The following is a 22,957-nucleotide window of genomic DNA, read 5'->3' as shown; positions in this document are numbered from 1 at the left end:
AAAGGGTACATCAGTTTACAGTCCCAGCAATAGGAGTTGTCTAGTACAAGGTGAAAACTTGCAGTTTTTTGCTTACTTAAACAGACATACACTATATTGCCAAAAGTATTGGGCCAGCCCTCCAAATCAGTGGATTCAGGTGTTCCAGTCACCTCCATGGCCACAGGTGTATAAAATCAAGCACCTTGTCATGCAGACTGCTTCTGCAAACATTTGTGAAAGAATGAGTCGCTCTCAGGAGCTCAGTGAATTCAAGCGTGGTACCGTGATAGGTTGCCACCTGGGCAATAAGTCCATCCGTGACATTTCCTTGCTACTAAATATTTCATGGTCAACTTTTACTGGTATTATAACAAAGTGGATGCAACTGGGAACAACAGCAACTCAGCCACAAAGTGGTAGGCCATGTAAAATGACAGATCGGGGTCAGCGCATGCTGAAGCACACAGTGCGCAAAAATCGCCAACTGTCTGCAGAGTCAATAGCTAAAGACCTCCAAACTTCATGTGACCTTCAGATTAGCACAACAGTGCGTAGAGAGCTTCATGGAATGGGTTTCCATGGCCGAGCAGCTGCATCCAAGCCTTACATCACCAAGTGCAATGCAAAGCATGGGATGCAGTGGTGTAAAGCACGCCGCCTCTAGACTAGAGCAGTGGAGATGTGTTCTCTAGAGTGACAAATCACCTATCTCTGGCAATCCGACGGACAGCCTTCCCAGAAGAGATGAAGCTATTATAGCTGCAAAGGGTGGGCCAACTCAATATTGAACCCTAAGAACTAAGACTGGGATGTCATTAAAGTTCATGTGCATGTAAAGGCAGGCGTCCCAATAGTTTTGGCAATACACTGTGTGCACAATTATTAGGCAAGTGAGTTTTTTGACCAAATCATCATTTGTATGTATATTGTTCAACTCCAAGCTGTATAAACTTAAATGCTTCTTGGATTTAAGCATACCAGGTGATGTGTATTTGTGTAATAAAGGAGGGTGTTGCCTAAGGAGATAAACATTCTATATCAAAGTGTGCATAATTATTAGGCAGCTTCTTTTCCTCAGGCAAAATGGGCCAAAAAAGAGATTTAACTAACTCTGAAAAGTAAAAAAAATTAAAACAAACTTTCAGAGGGATGCAACACTCTTGAAATTGCTATGTTATTGGGGTGTGATCACAATACTATCAAACGTTTTGTTGCAAATAGTCAACAGGGTCACAAGAAACGTGTTGAGAAAAAAAGACACAAATTAACTGCCAAAGATTTGAGAATAATCAAACCTGAAGCTACCAGGCACCCATTATCTTCCAGTGCTGTCATATTCCAGAACTGCAACCTACCTGGAGTGCCCAGAAGTACAAGGTGTTCATTGCTCAGAGACATGGCCAAGGTAAGGAAGGCTGAAACCCGACCTTTAGTGAACAAGACATATAGGTTGAAACGTCAAGACTGGGCAAAAAAAATCTGAAGCCAGATTTTTCAAAGACTTTATTGACTGATGAGATGAGTGACTCTTGATGGACCAGATGGATGGGCCTGTGGCTATATCAGTAACAGGAACAGAGCTCCACTACAATGCCAGCAAAGTGGAGGTGGGGTATTGGTATGGACTGGTATTATTGCTGTAATAATGGGGACATCACCCATAGCATCCATGGCCCATCTGCTTCCTCCTATCCTCTAGAGCTGTACGGGCTGACACAGGGGAAGCAGACCATGTGATTGGACCAGGGCCAATTAAAAATAGGTAAGTATGTCCAGCTTTAATATACAGGTTAACTGTAGGTGCAGGAGGAAACAGTTTTAAGGCTAGTTAAAGTGGTGGTAAAGACATGAAAAATGACAAATAACATCCCTCTATAGCAGCCTTCTTAAGCCAGGGTGCCCAGGCACCTTGGGATGCCTTAAGGTTTCTTCAGGGGTTGCCTTGGCAAAATGCCTAAAAATTGCCTAAAGATTGTATACAAGCCAGCAGGTGGATCAAGCCTGCCTTTTCGTTACAGAAAATCACAGATTTTTACTGTTCACCATTACAACTTTCTAGCCACTGGTGTCTTAATAACCAATTATGTCATCAGTAGATAAGAAGGACATTGAGCACCTGAACAGCATCCTTGCTTTCCCCTCCCCTGCCCCTCTGTCAGAACTGGGGTCACATTAGCTGAGTGAGAATAGCAAGTGAGGGAGAAGAGAAACACTGGTATACTAGTCAGTACCTATGTGCAAAGGTGTATTTGCTTTGAAAGAATACATCACCTCTAATGTTGGGTGTACTACATGTGTGGATGTTGCAGCTTTATGTAAATCTATTTAGCTTTTACATTTTAGAATGGGGTTCCTCAAGACTGTGCCTTTATTTAAAAGGTGCCTTGACTGGAAAAGGATGAAACCACTGCTTTATAGTATGTACTAGCCTAAATCCAAAGCACTGAGTGTGGCTCCTCTCTCATCTCAGATATTTCTGCTATCTATATGAGTCACTGACAGAACTCTAAGCCAACAGACAGCAATGGGTGACTCATAGATTCAGCTCTGTGTTTTTGAGCCTAGGTGGAGGTGTCTCTTCTCTCCAGTCTGCTATCAGATTTCATGGAGCTCTGTGCTTTCGCTTTGCAGTGTGTGTGTGATGTCAGATACCTGCCCCCTGCTTTGTTCTAATGAGAAAAATAATTTGATCCGTGTGATTTAGAACCATATACAGGACAAATGGCTATGGATTAACAAGTACAATGTATGTAGGAGGATTTGTTTCATCTCTTTGAATCATCTGAGGCCAGTCATTTCACTGGGTATATGTAAGGGTTTACAGACGCTTTAAGGTGAAACTGGAATTTCACTTTAATACATTGCAGGTTCTCTTCCAAGTAGAGTATTTAGTTGCTGACAAGACGTAGATGTGTAGAAGTAGTACTAAAGTTTATTACTAAGAGTTAATGCAATGAAAGAAAGAAAAAAATGTTTTTACAGGGCCTGACATTTCAAGAGCACTTAGCGATTGATTTACTAAAGACAAACAGGCTGTTCATTTTGCAAGGGAAGTTTCCCCAGAGTTTAGTGGATGTGGTTAAATGTCACTATGCAAAGAATACCCAATCACATGCAAGAAAAATAAAACTAATTTACTTTGCTTGCACATGTTTGGATAATGGAAATCAGCAGAGCTTCCCTTCATTCACAAATCTCTGGGGAAACGTCCAATGCAAAGTGCAACTTTCCTTGAAAAATTAAATTGTCTTGTATTGTAAAGTAACCACGTTAAACTTCCTATTTCCCTATTGTTTCTGATCCTTTCACAGTTTTTACAGATTAAACATCAGAAATAAAATAACTAACTATATAAACTTTAAAAAGGGATAGAGATTTTTTTGTCATAAATAAGGTATTAAATCACTTACAGGCACATTTGCACTAGGGAAGCCCCACTGCAAGGGTTACTTGTCCAGAGTTCAGCTTTAAGAAAAATAATTGTTAATGTACTGTATCTCAGTTATAAAAGATCCTGCTTCTATTAGGATTAACATTAGAACATGCTGGAGGACAATTAAAGTAGAAGTTTTGCCTAACATTAATTAACATGTTTAAAAATGTCCCTTCCCCCTCCTGATACTTATGCTGACTAACCTGTATAAAAACTAACTTACCTATTTTAAGCCTGCTCTGGTTCAGTTATGTAATCTGGCTCCCCTGTGTCAGTCAGTGGTGGCTGCATGGGAGAGGAGGGAGCACTGAAAACACATCTCTCCATTTCTGCTCTCACAGCAAACACAGAGAGCAGAGAAAGCCAAAGGCACACGGATTGCTAAGGAGGCACCTGAATTATGTATAGCATCATCCTGCCCACTCCCTGTGAGCCCAGGACATCCAGGGCACACCCCCTAGAAGTATGTCATTATGCCACCATGGGCTCATAGAATAAAGCTCCAGAGAATAGTACCATGTCATCAGTATTTCCACTAGGCAAACTAGGCAGCCACCTATACAGTGGGGCAAAAAAGTATTTAGTTAGCCACCAATTGTGCAAGTTCTCCCACTTAAAAAGATGAAAGAGGCCTGTAATTGGCATCATAGGTAGACCTCAACTATGAGAGACAAACTGAGAAAAAAAAATCCAGACAATCACATTGGCTGATTTGGAAAGACTTTATTTGCAAATTATGGTGGAAAATAAGTATTTGGTCACCTACAAACAAGCAAGATTTCTGGCTCTCACAGACCTGTACCTTCTTCTTTAAGAGGCTCCTCTGTCCTGCACTCATTACCTGTATCAATGGCACCTGTTTGAACTGGTTATCAGTATAAAAGACACCTGTCCACAATCTCAAACAGTCACACTCCAAACTCCACTTAGGTGAAGACCAAAGAGATGTTGAAGGACACCAGAAACAAAATTGTAGACCTCCACCAGGCTGGGAAGACTGAATCTGCAATAGGCAAGCAGCTTGGTGTGAACAAATCAACTGTGGGAGCAATAATTAGAGAATGGAAGACATACAAGACCACTGATAATCTCCCTCGATCTGAGGCTCCATGCAAGATCTCACCCCGTGGGGTCAAAATGATCACAAGAACGGTGAGCAAAAATCCCAGGACCACATGGGGGGACCTACTGAATGACCTGCAGAGAGCTGGGACCAACGTAACAAAGGCTACCATCAGTAACACACTACGCCGCCAGGGACTCAGATCCTGCAGTGCCAGACGTGTCCCCCTGCTTAAGCCAGTACATGTACGGGCCCGTCTGAAGTTTGCTAGAGAGCATTTGGATGATCCAGAAGAGGATTGGGAGAATGTCATTTGGTCAGATGAAACCAAAATAGAACTGTTTGGTAGAAACACAACTAATCGTGTTTGGAGGAGAGAGAATGCTGAGTTGCATCCAAAGAACACCATACCTACTGTGAAGCATGGGGGTGGCAACATCATGCTTTGGGGCTGTTTCTCCGCAAAGGGACCAGGACGACTAATCCATGTACAGGACAGAATGAATAGGGCCATGTATCGTGAGATTTTGAGTGCAAACCTCCTTCCATCAACAAGGGCATTGAAGATGAAACGTGGCTGGATCTTCCAACATGACAATGATCCCAAACATACCGCCCAGGCAACAAAGCAGTGGCTTCGTAAGAAGCATTTCAATGTCCTGGAGTGGCCTAGCCAGTCTCCAGATCTCAACCCCATAGAAAACCTTTGGAGGGAGTTGAAAGTCCGTGTTGCCCAGCGACAGCCCCAAAACATCACTGCTCTAGAGGAGATCTGCATGGAGGAATGGGCCAACATACCAGCAACAGTGTGCGCCAACCTTGTGAAGACTTACAGGAAACGTTTGACCTCTGTCATTGTCAACAAAGGATATATAACAAAGTATTGAGATGAACTTTTGATATTGACCAAATACTTATTTTGCACCATAATTTGCAAATAAATTCTTTCCAAATCAGCCAATGTGATTGTCTGGATTTTTTTTCTCATTTTGTGTTTCATAGATGAGGTCTACCTATGATGCCAATTACAGGCCTCTCTCATCTTTTTAAGTGGGAGAACTTGCACAATTGGTGGCTGACTAAATACTTTTTTGCCCCAATGTATATATAGAGAGAGAGTGCTCAGCATAAATGAGTACAGCCCAACAGATTTAGCAGGAAACCTTTACTTTCCTTTCAGAATCAACATTTTCTATGGGCCACTTTACTACAAAATACTCCCAGAAAACATTTGTTAATTTGCACACACAAAACAGTATTTTTCCTAACAAATTCATCCAAGACCATATTGCAAAATGAATACACCCCAATGAAAGTCTTAAGAGCAAAGCTACATTTTAGACAACAAAATCCTAATCAACAAGAATTCAGCTACAGGTGAGTCTAAATATTCATTAAACAGGTGTCCAGCAGACAGTTGATTATAAAAGGCTTTACTTAACAAAGAAAACTCCTTCCCAGTCAGAAATGGCACCACATGGAAGAGAAATGCCACTGAGAGAGACATTTTTATTTTTACAAGAAAGGTGAAGGCTACAAAAAGATCAGCAAAGCTTTACTTTCAGTCAGAATACTGTAGCAAAAGTGATACAAAAATTTAACAAAGATGGAGCTGCAACCAACTCACACAGACATCCAGGCCATCTATGGAAGTTAACACCTCGACAGGAGCGTCTTTTGATGAGAAGGGTTGAAGAAAATCACCATGCAAGTTCACTGCAGTTAGCTCAAGAAGTAGAAAGCCAAACTGGGGTGATTGTTTCCCGTGACACAATATGGCGTACACTTCAGAGGAATGGCATGCATGGGTGTCGTCCACGAAGGAGCCTCTCCTAAATTCTGAATGCAGCCAAACCAATGATACCCAAATTTTGGAGGGAACAACAAGTACCGAAAATAAAGGATTTGGTGGATAGGGTGGAGAAGACATATAGACTGGAGGAACTTTACCATATGGAGGAAGATAAAATGGAGGTTTTCCGTATGAGGTGGAAAAAGTGGGAAGAATTTAAAAAAATCAAACCTATACCTAGAATATGTGCAATAGGGAAAAGAAGGCACGGGGGGTAACTGTATTATTAAAGCAGTATTATTCTCGGAATAGGAATTATTGAAAGAGTATGAAAATGCATAATCAGGGCTGACTGGGGTGGGGGTGGGGGGGGGGGGGTTGGGAAGAGGGGTACGTAGAGAGGGAAGAGGGAGAGGGGTAAAAGGTTACTAAGATTAATGGTAATATTTTGATATAAGAGCACACAAATCTGAGAATCTTTTTGATATTTGTCTGTTTTATTGGCTTTTGTATACATAAAATGGTAATCAGAAAGGTAATAAAATATTTAAATAATAAAAAAAAGAACAAAAATTTTATAGATAATGTGTAGATAAAAAAACGCCAGTGAAAGAAAAAGTCCTGATGGGACTTCAATATGTATGAACTATAATAAACATATAAATTGAATCCCTAATTGTGGGATCAATAATCACACTAATAGTAATGGTGACCACGAAGGCTGTAAGTTAATCAAAAATTGGGGAAAAATAGTGAATCCTTGAATATGGGATCAAATATATCACATAATTGAACAATAAAAATATAAATAAATAAAATTATTAAACAAAATAAAATATAAATATGTGGTATCACAACAAAAAGTGATATTCAAAAACCACTATTCCAGTGTCACGTACAAATTGTGCACAAAAATAAATTTCAATGGTGCGTGAAAAAACACCAAATAATACAACGACTCAGAAGGTGCAGGTGATATAGTTAAATTCGCGTGACAACCAGAAGGAAATAATCCATAAACGGCTGAATTGCCCCTCACCTCCTTGAGGCGACCCAAAGGGCCAAAACGCCTTTTAGAAAACAAGAATGACCATCCACTGCCTGGTACACCCTTCTCGGATAGTATTGGTCTGCAACAGTGGTATCCCCTTCACAGGTTAGTAAACGAAGCAGCAGGATCCCCCTCAGGGATGATATGGTATAATACAGCCAGCTCACATGAAAAGGTCAGGATAGAAAAGAAATATCTTCAATAGTGTAAAACTGTTTAATGTTAATTAAAACATGTATAGTCAAATGCCCACTCACGTTTTCAAAGCATAAAACAAGCTGAAAAAAACCTCATGCTATGGGTGTACTTGCATGGGCATTTTTGGGTGTAACAAGATGGCGTCCACTCTCGAAATACGTCACCATGTTCCTACGCGTTACGTCCCGTTAACACGTGCACCAATTCACTTTATATTTTGCACATTATCCATTTGGTATATGGTTGGGTGTCAGCAGCCTCCTCCCCTTAATTGTTATTAGTCCATTAGCGTAGGTAGCGTAGGAGGTTCCTATCGTCCATTATCCACACCATTTCTCATTAAAGTATTTGTGTAATAATGTAAATATACAATAAATATTAAACATCCAGCAAAATAAGGGCAATAACTGTCCTATGTTATCCTTTGTGCTCAAACATATAAGGAAATCCATTCCTAAGGGGAGCACCACCAGTATTGTTCCCCTTATAAATAGTCACTCACTGTTCTTATGACCACTTATTATTTAGTATGGACAAAATAATGCCTTTTAATAATGCTCGACGATGGTGCTTTCATAGGTCCCTTGAAAATCCAGTAGCCTTCATTAAGTATTCCATCTCATTTGTATTGAATAATAGAAGAAGAAAACTGCATAGCATATAACCTATACAAATAATGCAACTATAAATCCACTTACAATGTGCAGTGTTTTCCAGCACAGTTTAAGGCCATCACATGTACACTGCTCACCACCATTTATTTGCAGTGATTGAATGCTTCCAGGAAGCGTGATGACGTCACATAACTCCTCCCACTCCAAGTGTTTTGCCTGAATCGATTTCCTCAGAAATGGGGTGTGCATAGTTACCTTCACTACCTATACTAAAGCTGGCTATTTTGCCCCTCCCCTCAATTCAACTACTGATAAGTGAAGTGCACTTCTGCTCCTACTATACAAAATAAATAAACAAACAGGTGCTGCTGCTGACATCAGTTGTGTTCCTACAATATCAACTAAATAAGTCAATTAATTAAAGGTGATGTAGCGCTGCTAATGAACATCAATCAGTACTAACAAACAATACAAGTGGATAAACTGTGCTCATAATCATAATGTGAATAAATGACCAAGAACATAGACCATAAATATAAATTAATGAATAATGTGAAGAAAGATACTAATGTGCTTTCAATAAATGAGTTTGTAAGTTTCCAAATATCACAAGATCCGACACTGCAACTACAATTCCATGGTGAATGTGCATGTTCGTGCTAATAACAGTGCCACTCCGTGCTCACAGAACTCTCACCTCCAACGCATGTAAAAACTGCGTGTTAATAATATGATATCTCCACACATCCAGACCTTGCGATACCTCCTTAGTCCATTCCTCCTCCCATATAATGTATATCTTTAAGATGGAAATAAACCTCCATCTCAGAGGATACCAGTCAGCTCCAATGCATGTAACACTTGCATCTATTTAACCACTTGCTCTCCTGAAGATTTACCCCCCTTCCAGACCAGGCCATTTTTTGCGTTACGGCGCTGCGTTACTTTAACTGACAATTGTGTGGTCATGCACCCAAATGAAATTTACATCTTTATTTTCCCACAAATAGAACTTTCTTTCAGTGGTATTTGATCACCTGTGTGTTTTGTTTTTTTTTTGTACTATAAACAAAAATAGATCGACAATTTTGAGAAAAAAAACAATATTTTTGACTTTTTGTTATAAAACATGTCCAATAAAAAAACTAATTTCGTCATAAATTTAGGGCAAAATGTATTCTACGACATGTCTTTGCTAAAAAAAAAAAATCCCAATACGTGTAAATTAATTGGCTTACATGAAAGTTATAGTGTTCACAAATGGCGATGGCGGTATATATACTGGAATTTTTTTTTTTTACTAGTAATGGCGGCAATCAGTGACTTATAGCAGAACTGCAGGACTGCGGTGGGCATTCTGACACTGGGGGGAACAGACATCCCCAGTGACACCAATACAGTGATCAGTGCTAATAAAAAGCACTGGCACTGTACTAATGGCACTGGGCAGGAAGGCAGGATTATGGTGATGTAATGTGTAGGGTGTGGGCTGAGGCAGTTTTTGAGGAAGGTGAGGTACTGGCATCCATTGGAATGGAGGATTTCCATTATTACCTATTATTATCCTTTATATGGGAGGAGGAGTGGATAGCCCTCTAGTGGCTAAATAAGATATTGCGAGGTCCGGATTTATGGAGATCAAATACCACTGAAAGAAAGCTCTATTTGTGGGAAAAAAGGACGTACATTTCATTTGGATGCATGACCGCGCAATTGTCAGTTAAAGTAACGCAGTGCCGTAACTCAAAAAATGGCCTGGTCAGGAAGGGGGGTAAATCCTCTGGAGGGCAAGTGGTTAAATACATGCAAGTGTTACATGCGTTGGAGCTGACTGGTATCCGCAGAGACGGAGGATTTTATTACCATCTTAAAAGTATCCATTATATGGGAGGAGGAATGGACTAAGGAGAAATCACAAGGTCTGGATGTGTGGAGATATGATATTCTTAAAACGCAGTTTTTACATGCGTTGGAGTTGAGAGTTCTGTCAGCACGGAGTGGCACTGTTATTAGCATGAAAATTCACATTCACCATGGAATTGTAGTTATGGTGTCAGATCATGTGATATTTGGAAACTTATGAACTCATTTATTGAAAGCACTTTAGTATCTTTGCTCATATTATTCATTAAGTTATATTTATGGCCTATGTTCTTGGTTATTTATTCACATTATGATTATGAGCACAGTTTATCCACCTGTATTGTTTCTTTTACAATAGATTTTAATATAGATAAAACGGCATCAGAACAAAACAAACATAGGTAAGATCACTGACATGAAAGAATAAAGCATACAATTCATCTGATGAAAGACACAATAAATGCACTGAGGTATTGACAATAAAATAAACTACCGTATTTTTCACTCCATAAGACACACTTTTTTCCCCCCAAAAAAGGGAGGAAAATGTCAGTGCGTCTTATGGAGAGAACCTAAAGCGGCCAGTCCGGTATTTCTGCCATCATGTCAGAATATCGGGCCGGCCGCTCAGCTCTTCTCTCCTGCAGGTCCTTACCTGTTCCTCGCTCCAGCGCTGCAGTCTTCCCGCAGTGGCTTCTGTGGCAGCAGGGTGCCCACTGCGCATGCACGAGAAGCGCTGCGCTTTGTGAATGGTCCGGCGTCTTCTGGGACACATGACAGGTCCCAGAAGGCTCTGGGCCATTCACAAAGCGCAGCGCTTCTTGCGCATGCGCAGTGGGCACCCGGCTGTCACAGAAGCCGCCGCGGGAAGAAGGAAGGACAACTCCGCGGAAGTGGGAGCGGGTACCTGTCAAATTCAGGTACCCGTTCCCCCTCCCTCCCCAAAGGTCCGCAGTCTCTGGTAATCTCCTTTACTGTCTGCAGTCTCTGGTCATCCCCTGCACTGTCTTCAGTCTCTGTTCATCTGTACTATGTCCACAGTCTCTGGTCATCTCCTGTACTGTATCCGCAGTCTCTGGTCATCTCCTGTACTGTGTCCACAGTCTCTGGTCATCTCCTGTACTGTGTCCACAGTCTCTGGTCATCTCCCGTACTGTATCCGCAGTCTCTGGTCATCCCCTGTACTGTATCCGCAGTCTCTGGTCATCCCCTGTACTATGTCCACAGTCTCTGGTCATCTCCTGTACTGTGTCCACAGTCTCTGGTCATTTCCTGTACTGTATCCGCAGTCTCTGGTCATCCCCTGTACTATGTCCGCAGTCTCTGGTCATCCCCTGTACTGTGTCCACAGTCTCTGGTCATTTCCTGTACTGTGTCCACAGTCTCTGGTCATCCCCTGTACTGTGTCCGCAGTCTCTGGTCATCTCCTGTACTGTATCCGCAGTCTCTGGTCATCCCCTGTACTGTGTCCGCAGTCCCTGGTCATCTCCTGTACTGTGTCCACAGTCTCTGGTCATCCCGTGTACTGTGTCCGCAGTCTATGGTCGTCCCCTGTACTGTGTCCGCAGTCTCTGGTCATCTCCTGTACTGTGTCCGCAGTCTCTGGTCATCCCCTGTACTGTGTCCGCTGTCTCTGGTCATCTCCTGTACTGTCTGCAGTCTCCGGTCATTCCCTGTACTATGTCCGCAGTCTCTGGTCATTCCCTGTACTGTGTCCACAGTCTCTGGTCATCCCCTGTACTGTGTCCGCAGTCTCTGGTCATCCCCTGTACTGTGTCCGCAGTCTCTGGTCATCCCCTGTACTGTGTCCGCAGTCTCTGGTCATCCCCTGTACTGTGTCCGCAGTCTGGTCATCCCCTGTACTGTGTCCGCAGTCTCTGGTCATCCTCTGTACTGTGTCCGCAGTCTCTGGTCATCCCCTGTACTGTGTCCGCAGTCTCTGGTCATCTTCTGTACTGTGTCTGCAGTCCATTGGTTCAGAATATTTTTTTTCTTGCTTTTCTCCTCTAAAACCTAGGCACGTCTTATGGTCAGGTGCGTCTTATGGAGCAAAAAATACGGTAGGTACACAGGCACAATATATGAAGAGATGACATAAAACGTAATAATTTGCAAAAGTGGTAGGCAGTTAGAGACCAATGGACTAATAAATGAAGGCCAAAAATAGTCACAAACCCACACATAAGAGATAAACACGTAGCCTCATCAGATGCAAATTAGTACTCTATACCCAGGTCTCTCAATGAAGTCCGACGTGTATATAATATATTGCTGGGACGGTTCTCTAGGAAAATTATGATCAGTGCAAATATCGTAACACACAGAGAAGAGGAAGAGAAAAACAAGGAGAAAAAGGGAGAAAGAAAGGGCTTCAGGGGATCGCGCCAGAAAAGTCCTAAATGGACAAAAGGGTCTGGTCAAATCTAGACAGGTGGGCTATATCAAGCCAGGGACGCCAAATCTGCAGAAATTTTGTGTGAGAGTCCAACAGCATAGCCGTCAGCTTTTCATTAACCATTATGAAATTCATCCGGTTCTTAACTGCCTCAAAGCTAAGAAGAGGGGTTTTCCAAGCCCTCACCATTGTTTATTTGGTATCCATAAATAGATGCGATGCCAACTGCCTCTCAGGACGAAGTAGGCCCATTAGGGGTTTAAATATCCACCTGTATTGTTTATTAGTACTGATTGATGTCCATTAGCAGCATTACATCACCTTTAATTAATTCAACTACTGCTGGCTAGTAGTTGCTGAGGAAGCTGGAACTTAATAATGGCCATATCTCACACTAAATTGGCCTGCCTTTGTGTTGTAAGGCTCCATGCACGAGGGGCATTTTGATAACGCTGGTAATGTTAGCTGTGTAAAGTCATGTTAAAAATGTGCGTTTTTCAGCTTTTTTTAGCAGTTTTGCATTAGCATTTAGCTGCGATTAGCGGCGTTTTTCCATGTTTGCGTTTTTCGGGGTTTTTTTATTAAAAAAAAGTTTTCTTTGGTCAAAAAAAGTCCAAAAACACCGGTTTGCGGCGTTTTACCACGTTTTTCAGTTCTGGGTTTTTTTTCCAGCCAAAAGACACTGATTACATTATATGTGTGCATGGACACATAGTATAGCATACTGGGGAGTTTATTTGCTGTAGAAAAAAACATCAAAAGCAAAAAACAACCGCTGTAAAAACATCAAGTGTGAACGAGGACTTAAAGTGTTTCTAAAGGCCAAAGGTTTTTTTACATTCTGTGCATTAAGATAAAAAAAAATCCACTATCAGCACCCCCCTCCTGCCCCCCAAATACTTATCTGACTCCTCTTTTGATCCAGTAATGTGCTCGTCTGCAGCAGTGTTGCTCTCTTTCCCTCTGCTCACAGTACAGGGGCAGCAGCAGGAACCATAGCCTCCTGCTGCTGTCAATCAAATCTTGTAGGAAGGGAGCAAGAGGTGCAGCCAAGCCATGCTGTGTGTGCCTGTGGATGCACACAGCCCCAGCTCAGGAGTGCACCCACACAAGTGCCTCCATAGCACACAGCTTGCTATGGGGCAATCAGATAAGATGAGGAGCAAAGAGTGCCAGTGGGAACCCTAGGAGAGGAGGTTCGGGCTGCTCTGTGTAATACCATTGCAAAGAGCAGGTAAGTATAATGTATTTAGTATTTTAAGAAACAAATGCATGTCTTTACAACCTCTCTAAAAGCTGATCATTGCCACAAACTGGTCATTCATACAGATTGTACAAGTTGTATGCATGCTATAAAACCCAAATACCACAGGCTATATATACCCAGTAAATCCTAAGGTCATTAATGATTGGGTGAAATTAGTTGGACATTTTCCAGTGTTACTACAAACGCTTACAAAAATTAGCTCTATAAAAAATGTAAAGAGTTTAGTTATATAAAGCAACACTTTAAATTGGAACCTTACCCATAACATCTTGATAAAAAATAATGTTCTTTAGTACGGAATACACATTCCACATTAATTGTTGTGCTACCAAAATGAATGTGTTCTTTAAATTGCCTCCAGCTTTTTTCCTGGTTTTTCTTGCTGGAGGTGGCCATTTTGCTGAAGCCCAGAGCCCTTGAGCAGCAGTACATCTTTAGGCTGTCAGCAGATCGGCCTCTACACATTCCGCACAGTGCCTAAAAATAGAGAGCAACTGAGCATGTGCAGAGCAGGGTGAGACAATTTATTACTGGATTTTAAACAGTATAGGCACTTATTTTTACTGTTTTACATAGCTATATCTGCAAAAGAGGCCAGCCTGACGTGATCTAGCAGGACTTTGTTTTCTGACTAAAATTCCACTTTAAATCCACGCTCCAGACAAATGTTCTGTTTTAGTATTGCATCGAGCATGGAAGAGATGGCACTTCTATCACTTTTATTGATGTGTTTGTCTTTATTTGTCAAATTTCTTCTTGCCTCCTATTTGACAGGTGCCAGAAAAACAAGAAGGGAAGAGAAAATACCCCAAATGGGACTCATTGGGCAGCAATAAAAAGAAACAGAGAAAAGATTTAGAACCTCTTGTAGTATTTTAGTGCTGTCTGTGTCCACATAAGGGAGCTTTTCCTTTACTTTCTGCCCAGGTTATGTTCCTCAATGAGATACAGGCAGCAAATATGAAAAATCTAGTAGAGAAGATTTAGAACGTTTGATTGGATCTTATTTCTTTCTGTGTCCACATGAGGGAGATTTCACCTTATGTCCTGTCCAGATTGTGGATGTCAGACAGAACAGGAAGAGGAGTATCCTTTGTGGGAACAAAGATAGCATTTGAAATTTAAGGGTGTGTCTAATGGAACCCTGGATTGCGGAAAACCTGAAAGGGTTCTAATCTTTTCCCACTCTATCCAAAATTCTGAAAATTTCCCCTGGTCTATTCAAATTCCTTAGTGTTTGTTCTGTATCTCTATTTTTGATAATTTGGTAATATCTAGTCTATTGAGGAACAATTCCACGCATTGCAATTCATTTTTATGTTTGTGCAGTAGAACTTTAACTAAGATGAAATGAGAACACAAGTGAAATTCCCATTTGAGCATTAAACAATACAGGAGGCAGCAGCTGTCATGGGGTTTTAGGTCAGTTTAGGTTAGGGGTGCTAGGGAGGGAGGACATTTTACTAAAAATGTCCAGTAGTTGTCTTTAACCACTTCAATACCTGAAACTTTCACCCCCTTCCTGCCCATGCCAATTTTCAGATTTCAGTGCTGTCGCACTATCAATGACAATTGCGCAGTCATGCAACAGGGGTGAACGTTTCCGGTATTGAAGTGGTTAAAGACAACTACTGGACATTTTTAGTAAAATGTCCACCCTCCCTAGCCCCCTAACCTAAACTAACCTAGAAACCTCATGACAGCTGCTGCCTCCTCTATTGTTTACAAGGCAGGCAGAAATCTCCTTAAAAAAAGGGGACCCGCCATAGACTTGAACAGGGCTGTAGTCAAACAGCTGCTTGGAATATGACCCCATTTATGTTTGGGTGGGCTCATTGTGCATGCTTGGTAAGCCCTGAAGAAAATTTCAGCCCAGAGAGGTAAGCAGAGGTTTTCATACTGTAAGCAGTTGAGTAGTAAGCAGTTGAGTTGGTGGTTCTAGGGTAATTTAGGTCAGGGCACTAGAAAGGTGTGTTAGTTATCTTTTTACTAAAAGTAAACTTATTCTTTGTGTGTGCAGCCCAGTTTCTTGCAGTAGAAGAAGGGGCAATGGTGGAGCTCGTATATTATATAGCAGTAAGATTACAGATTTCTAAAAGGGAAATTATGATATTTCATTGCTGTAAAAAAAGGTGTCTGGGGTCACGGCTGAAAGCAGACATGCATTAGAAATTAGAGCGACAAACTGCAAGAAGCGCTGGATCAAAATGGTTGTCATAAAAGGATAAAATCCTGTTACACTCGATGATAAAAATAAATCCCCCACTTGCCATCGTATCTTCTATGACTCAGCAGTGCCTGCTAATAGTCTCTTGATATCTGTAAAGGGGAGAAGCAGGATAGTTATACAGTGTGGCAAATTAACTATCTCATGTGTCTCTGCTAATTAAGCAAAGTAAATGGATATTCTCAATTTATAAGTATGACAGAAGCCACTACAGGGAAAAGACTTCACAACTTCAAAAAAAAAAGAAAAGAAAAGAAAGCAGCTGCTTTTGCTGTAAGTAAAATGACTTTGCATCCAACTGAGCCGCCTTATGCTTTACACAGCTAATAAGCAGGTAAAGCTGGACTCTGCTAATAAATCACACCTTTTATTTTCTAGCAAACAATATCCATGTGAAACTCCATCTCTCATCAGAGCAAAAAATTCTATTTAGATTTTATATATATATATATATATATATATACACAGTATATACACATACTGGCCACTTAATTACTTTATTAGGCACACCTATTCAATTTCTTTCTAACACAAATTGTTAATCAGCCAATCACATGGCAGCAACTCAATGCATTTAGGCATCTATACATGGTGAAGACAACTTGCTGAAATTCAAACCAAGCATCAGAATGGGGAAGAAAGGGGATTAAAGCGACTTTGAACATGACATAGTTGTTGGTGCCAGACGGGCTAGTCTGAGTATTTAAAAAACTGCTGATCTACTGGGATTTTCACACATAACTATCTCTAGGGTTTACAGAGATTAGTCCACAAAAGAGAAATTATCCAGTGAGCGGCAGTTATGTGGATGAAAATACCTTGTTGATGTCAGAGGAGAATGGGCAGACTGGTTTGAGATGACAGAAAGGCAACAGATACTCAAATAACCACTTGTTACCAAGGTATACAGGATACCATCTCTGAATGCACAACACGTGGACCATTAAAGCAGACTGGCTACAGCAGCAGAAGACCACACCGGGTGCTACTCCTGTCCACTAAGAACAGGAAACAGAAGCTACAATTTGCACAGGCTCACCAAAATTGGATAATAGAAGATTGGAAAAACATTGCCTGGTCTGATGAGTCTAGATTTCAGGTGCAACATTCAGATGGTAGGGTCAGAATTTGGCATAAACATGAAAGCATTGGTCCATCCTATCTTGTATCAACGATTCATGGATATGCAGCTGACAAATCTGCAGCAACTGCGTGATGCCATCATGTCAATATGGACCACAGTCTCTGAGGAATGTTACCAACACCTTGTTGAATCTACACTCTATAATTAAGGCAGTTCTGAAGGCAAAAGGGGGTCCAACCTAATACTAGCAAGGTGTACCTAATAAAGTGGCGGGTGAGTGTGTATGTATGTATGTATATATATATATATATAAATGATTTTAATAGATCACATTGCAGATTCTTAACCCCCCTTGCAGTATTCCTGAGTGTAGCTCGGGTTAACTTTCAGTACCAGAAGCGGTAACCCCGAGCTACACTCGGGATTACTGCAGCGTTACTCAGGGTTCCCTCCAGCACTTATATGTTTTGCATTGTATTGGTATTGTTCTGTCACATATTCTGTCCCCCTTTGTAATGTACAGCGCTGAGCGAACTATTGGCGCTTTATAAATACTGTATAATAATAATAATATTGTCCTTCGCTCCCGCGATGTCCCTTCTGCAGTGTTCCCGGCAATGTCCTCCGGCCGATGCCGGCATCCGTCTTCCGGGTTCCGTTCCCTGCGAGTGTCGGGACGTACGGGGACGGAACCGGCAGGAAATTCAAAAATGTAAAAATGTGACATTCACTCAATACACTAAAATCTGATAGTGTTTCATTACTGTATCAAACCATTTCACATACATTTTGTCCCTACTGCTTTGTCCTGTGCCCTGCCTGCATTTTTACTGTTCTTTCTGCCTGGAAACCGAGAAACATCCATGGCGTCCAAAAAGCATTTTTAGACCAGCTAGAGAACAGCGATAGTAAATTAGAACCACTTGCAGAATTGAGTGATAATGATTCGTGGGGAAATTTGTCATCAGACACTGAAAACGATTCTGTGACTTTGCTCAGTGATGTACGAACTTGGAGCTATATTTCAAATTTCAGTGTTTTTGGTTTGATTACATTATTGAATCAAATTTATTATTATTATATTATTATTTTTTATGATTATTAATTATATTTTATGATTTCGTGTTTCAAATTTTATTATACCCGGGATGTTTACTAGACTCTTGTTCGGACAGATTTCAGTGAGTTGTTCCAAAGAATTACAGGCATACAATAAAAAAACAACATATTTCTATGCAAACAAATGTACCTCTTTGAGCACAGAAATATTGACATAATCATACCACTATGGTAGTTAATGCTGAGTTCCATGCATCCAGCTAAATATGTAATTGAAATACAGAACCTACTGTATATGACAGTTGTATTAACCTGCCAATGGATTGAATTTCTGTCCATCCAGTGCAGAGATTTACACAGCTCTGATTCATAGCACAGGCAGCCTGGAGACCTGGTTTTTCTCTACTGGTAAAGTAATACAGCTAAGTCTTGTCCCTTCCTTCAACACTGAAGCAACACTGATTGGGCTTGTGTGTTGTCCCTCCCTTTCCCAGTCTGAATGCTGCTTCAGAGGAGATTACTAAAGAGCCTGAGTCAAGAGCCGAGTTCAGTTAATATACTCATGCTAGTGTCATTTAAAATGAATGTAATACATGCCTAATGAAGAGACGGCATGTTTTTGTATGTCTGTCTGGAGTTTAGCTTTCACTGCTTTTGCTCTGTAGATACGGATACTGGCTAGTTCTCACACTGTATATTCTCCAGCCACAGGCAATGAGTGTGATAAGTGGGAGGGTCTGTGCAATATGATAAGTCCTAGTACTATAATAAGAGAAAACCAACTGCCACACGTAGTGAGACGGTCATTTAGGAAAGAATTGAGAACCCTGAATGTGTTCTGTTTGCAAATTTATCTTCAGGTTCCCAGACACACTGTAAGTTTATGAGGTAAAGGTTGAAACAACAAAAATTACTATATCTTGGGGGTGGACATACGGTGCCATATCCCATATCCAAAAATTTGCAAACAGATTCCACTAATTAAAGGGGACTATAAAGACACCATACACAAATAGGCAGTAAAGACACAAGAAGGAAAATTAATATACACACAATAATCATAATTTATTAATAAAACCATATATTATCATGTTTTATATTCTCCCTCAAATGAGTAATTTGCAGTGACTAATGCAAACTTTTAAACTCTCAAAAGAGTCCATACACTCCATACACAGTCCATATCATAGATGGGCGCTTGACCACCTTCTATTGTTCTATTTTTTTAAGAATTCAGAGCCTAGCCTATGCATTTCACAGTCAAGTCCACTGCTTCTTCAGGGTAAAATCACAGTATCTAAAATATAACAAGATCAAATATAATATAGTAGTATTCCTATTTTAAACAAAGATATGCAGTTTTAACCATATGTTTACGCTGAGCCTTAGCAAAATTATAAAAGCATCATTAGAGATCAGGCATATTCAGTACTCCAAGCCACCACAAGGGCAACAGCGACGAGGACACTTCTAACTTCTTCCAGCCAGAGACAGAACACTGGACCACAAATGGACCACAAAGTCACAACCAGTGCAACACCTATGAAACAATGAAACTAAAAAAAGAAATGCAAAATACAACCTCATAAAACCTGTCACCTATTCAAACACAAACCTAACTGGACAGCACTTGCACCTACACTCAAACTCGGATACACACATAAACACACACAAATATTCTCACCTACACATACACACACAAGCTCTCACATACATCAATGCATTCTCACTTTCACAAGGCCACATACAGTCCACAAAACCCAAACAAATAGAACAGAACCAACTCACACCTACCACATAAACACACTTAAAAATAATCACATATGTATGCACACGCAAGACAATCCCTGGGGATGAAAAAAAAATAAGTGATGAAGTCTATGCAAAATATGAGAAATATCAGAGTGAAATGGTCTCAGGTTATCCCTGCCGGCTTTGTTGGGGCCCTTACTGTTGTGGACAAATGGTGATGCTTGGTGGTCCATCTGCTCTCAGTTGAAGAAGACTAATTATTGAAGAGGTGTTTGACGAAAATACTTTGCAGAAGAATATAAACAGCAGCGAAAAAAATGCAAAAAGTTTGAGAGAAAGTGATAATAGTTTTGGATCAATGGGACAATCCTGAGGTGGGGATGATGTGGCAGTGCTCAGTAGCAGACTAAGCAGGCAGAGAAATGCCTAGGGAGCAGGAGGATGAGGATTGTGTTGGGCTAAAGTCTCAATCCCTGCTGTACCTTGTGTAATTAGTTGAGAATCCTCTCACCAATTGTGTGCTTCAGTCATGGATGCTGATGGCCCGAGGGCCCTTTGAGGATTGATTGCTTGAGTTCTGGTGGATCTGCTCTGTGCTGCTGAAGATGCAGATGAATGTCGGTGAAGCTACACTGTGATGCTGGAGATGCATGGCAGTATAACACTGGGGTGCTGCCAGTTAGACAGCACTGGAGATGAGTGCTTTGAGGGCTCAGTAGTCTTGTGTGGGCTACTGTTTCCTTTCTAGTTCTGGCACCAAATGCTCCGAACCTCCCTAAGTAGCTCACTCAGCCCCCCTCCACTCCTCCTTTCTTGCTACATAGTTTTCTGGGAACTGTAGTTTCCTCTCCGGTGTAATGTAGTGCCACCAGTACTACTGAAACTACACTTCCCATAGTCCTTTCCTTAACAGCATCTCCTCCTTTCAGTCTGACGTGGACCAATCAGAGAGAGGGCATAAAGAGTCAATACGGACATAGTGAGTGAGCATGCTGGGACTTGTTGCCCCACAATAACAGTTCTGTGAAATCCATCTTTGTCTTGTTTTCCTTAAGGCTCCAATTACACTTGTGCGACTCCATAGTTGTGCCATTTCCATTGCAACTTTTTTGCAACTTTTGGCTGTTGATTTGGCTTTGACTGTTGCACAGCTGTCACATTGATAACATGATGCAACTTTCATGCAACTTTTGAGAGTTTACATTGCAGTCTATGGCACTCAAGTCAAATGAAAGTCACATCAAAGTAGTTCAGGAAGCTTTAAGTCGCATAGAACTTTAAGGTGCATAGATTTGAATGGCTTCCATTGAAATACATGGGCTGCGACTTGTCATGTGACTTTGTGTCCAAAGTTGAATAACAAGTCGCACAAGTCTAAATGGAGCCTCAAGGACCTTTATACCAGTACCTTGCTACAGCATAACTATACCTAAGAGCAAAAATATTCTGTATTGCAGCTTACTAGTTCTTACATGTAATAAGCATTAGTTTACCTTTTTCAGGTTAGGATCATTTTTGTAAGTAGAAAGTACCTGTTGATAGAAATACCTTGTACCTTCCTGTGCATTGAACAGAAATCTCAAACAATGTTATCAGCTCTTCAAACTATCTTCTGTGAACTTCCAAAGCCCTACTCTTTATGTATTGGAGATCAGAAGAGGGGGAACTATGACAATACTAATCTACCATAGATACAGTACAGTTTGAGCGTTGTCACCCTAGGACAGGAAGTGTGTTACTGGCAGGATCACTAGGTAAAAATAAAGGGAAAAACACCTTAAAGTGGTTCTAAAGGCTGAAGGTTTTGTATCTTCATGTAGTTTATGTATGGAGGTAAAACACCTTCTGTGTGCAGTCCCCCCACACACGCACGCACACACACAGTTCCCCCTTATACTGACCAAGGCTCCATCTCAGTCCAGCAATGTGCTTGAGAGCAGCTGGCTCTCTCCCTCGTTATTGGTTCAGAGACAGCAGCAGGAACTGCTGTCAATCTTAGCCAGTGAGGAGGGAACTAGGGGGTGGGGCTGAGCCACACTCTGTGTCTATGGCTTGGGAGCGAGCATACGAGTGCCCCTATAGCAAGTGGCTTGCTATTGGGACACTTGGCAGGAGGGAGGGGCCAGGAGTGCCAGCAGGGGTCCCCAAGAAGAGGAGTATCAGGGCTGCTCTGTGCAAGACCATTACACATAGCAGGTAAGTATAACATGTTGTTAGAAAAAGAAGAAAAAAAAACTTTACAGTTAGTATCACTTTAAGAGTAACCCCACTTTTGTTGAGAAAAAAAATCAATCCCCTCTGTTAAAATCCTTGCAATGTACACTGACTATCCAAACGTTATAGCAGAGTCCTACCTTTTTTTGTTCTTAAGAAAAAGCTGTATGTTCAACTCTGTCCTTGAAAGTCTGGTTCCTGATTGGGAAAGCCTGTGTTCGTTCCAATCAGCCGATGCACTTGCAGTGTCCTAATGAGGAAAGTTGCAGTGTCTGCATCTCTTTAGACATAATTAACCCTTAGGTAGTATCTCACCAAAATGAAAATTCCTATTGCAGAGGATGCCTAAAATCTGACTTATACCTTAGGGCAAATGTCTGGGAAACTCAGTGAGTCCATCACACAAGCAAGGAATGACATATCTGGGGAAGTTCGGTGCACCAATTGTATACATAACACCTCCAGGTTGCCATGTTGCATTGAATATTACAGAAAATTACCGTACTGAAGATTGAAAAGGAAAGGTAGTTTCCTACCAATCATCCGCCCTTCCTTCATTGATTTCATCAATTGTTCCTGGCTGATTGCGTGCAGGCACATAAAGAATAATTTCCCTGCATCCGACAATGCATCCAGATTTTCTGATGGGTAGATGTTTTATGGTAAAATAATAGAATACTTGTTCATTATAACTGGTATTATTCCATCCAACACAAGTAAATGCATAACATGTTCTAATGTTTTTTCTTCTCACTTTGGATCAGGTATAAGCCTTGTTAACCCAATCTTGGCAGCTGAAGCTGAGGAGATCAAGCAGAATATTTGCAGGCTAAATCAGGAGGTAAGAAATGAACAACACACTGCATTTTCTATGTATTACTGCTATCACAACAAATGCGTGTGCTTGACCAGTTGCAGCAACAACAAAATTTAAAGCTAAACTCCAGACACAAATCTATATAT

General features: G+C 41.1%; 1 protein-coding gene across 1 annotated transcript in view; it reads left to right on the top strand.

Moving 5' to 3' along the window:
- KCNH4 (potassium voltage-gated channel subfamily H member 4) overlaps positions 1 to 22,957 on the top strand; it is a 454,196-nt gene that overhangs the window by 412,610 nt on the left and 18,629 nt on the right. The window contains exon 15 of the mRNA XM_089690632.1: positions 22,759 to 22,835. Coding sequence (XP_089546758.1) covers positions 22,759 to 22,835 — 77 coding nt within the window. The remainder of the gene's footprint in view (positions 1 to 22,758; positions 22,836 to 22,957) is intronic.

The sequence above is a fragment of the Staurois parvus genome, unplaced genomic scaffold (genome assembly GCF_062004578.1).
Source record: "Staurois parvus isolate SC_StPar_1 unplaced genomic scaffold, SC_StPar_1.0 ptg000538l, whole genome shotgun sequence".
Taxonomy (NCBI): domain Eukaryota; kingdom Metazoa; phylum Chordata; class Amphibia; order Anura; family Ranidae; genus Staurois; species Staurois parvus.
This window is presented reverse-complemented; position numbering and strand designations above follow the sequence as displayed.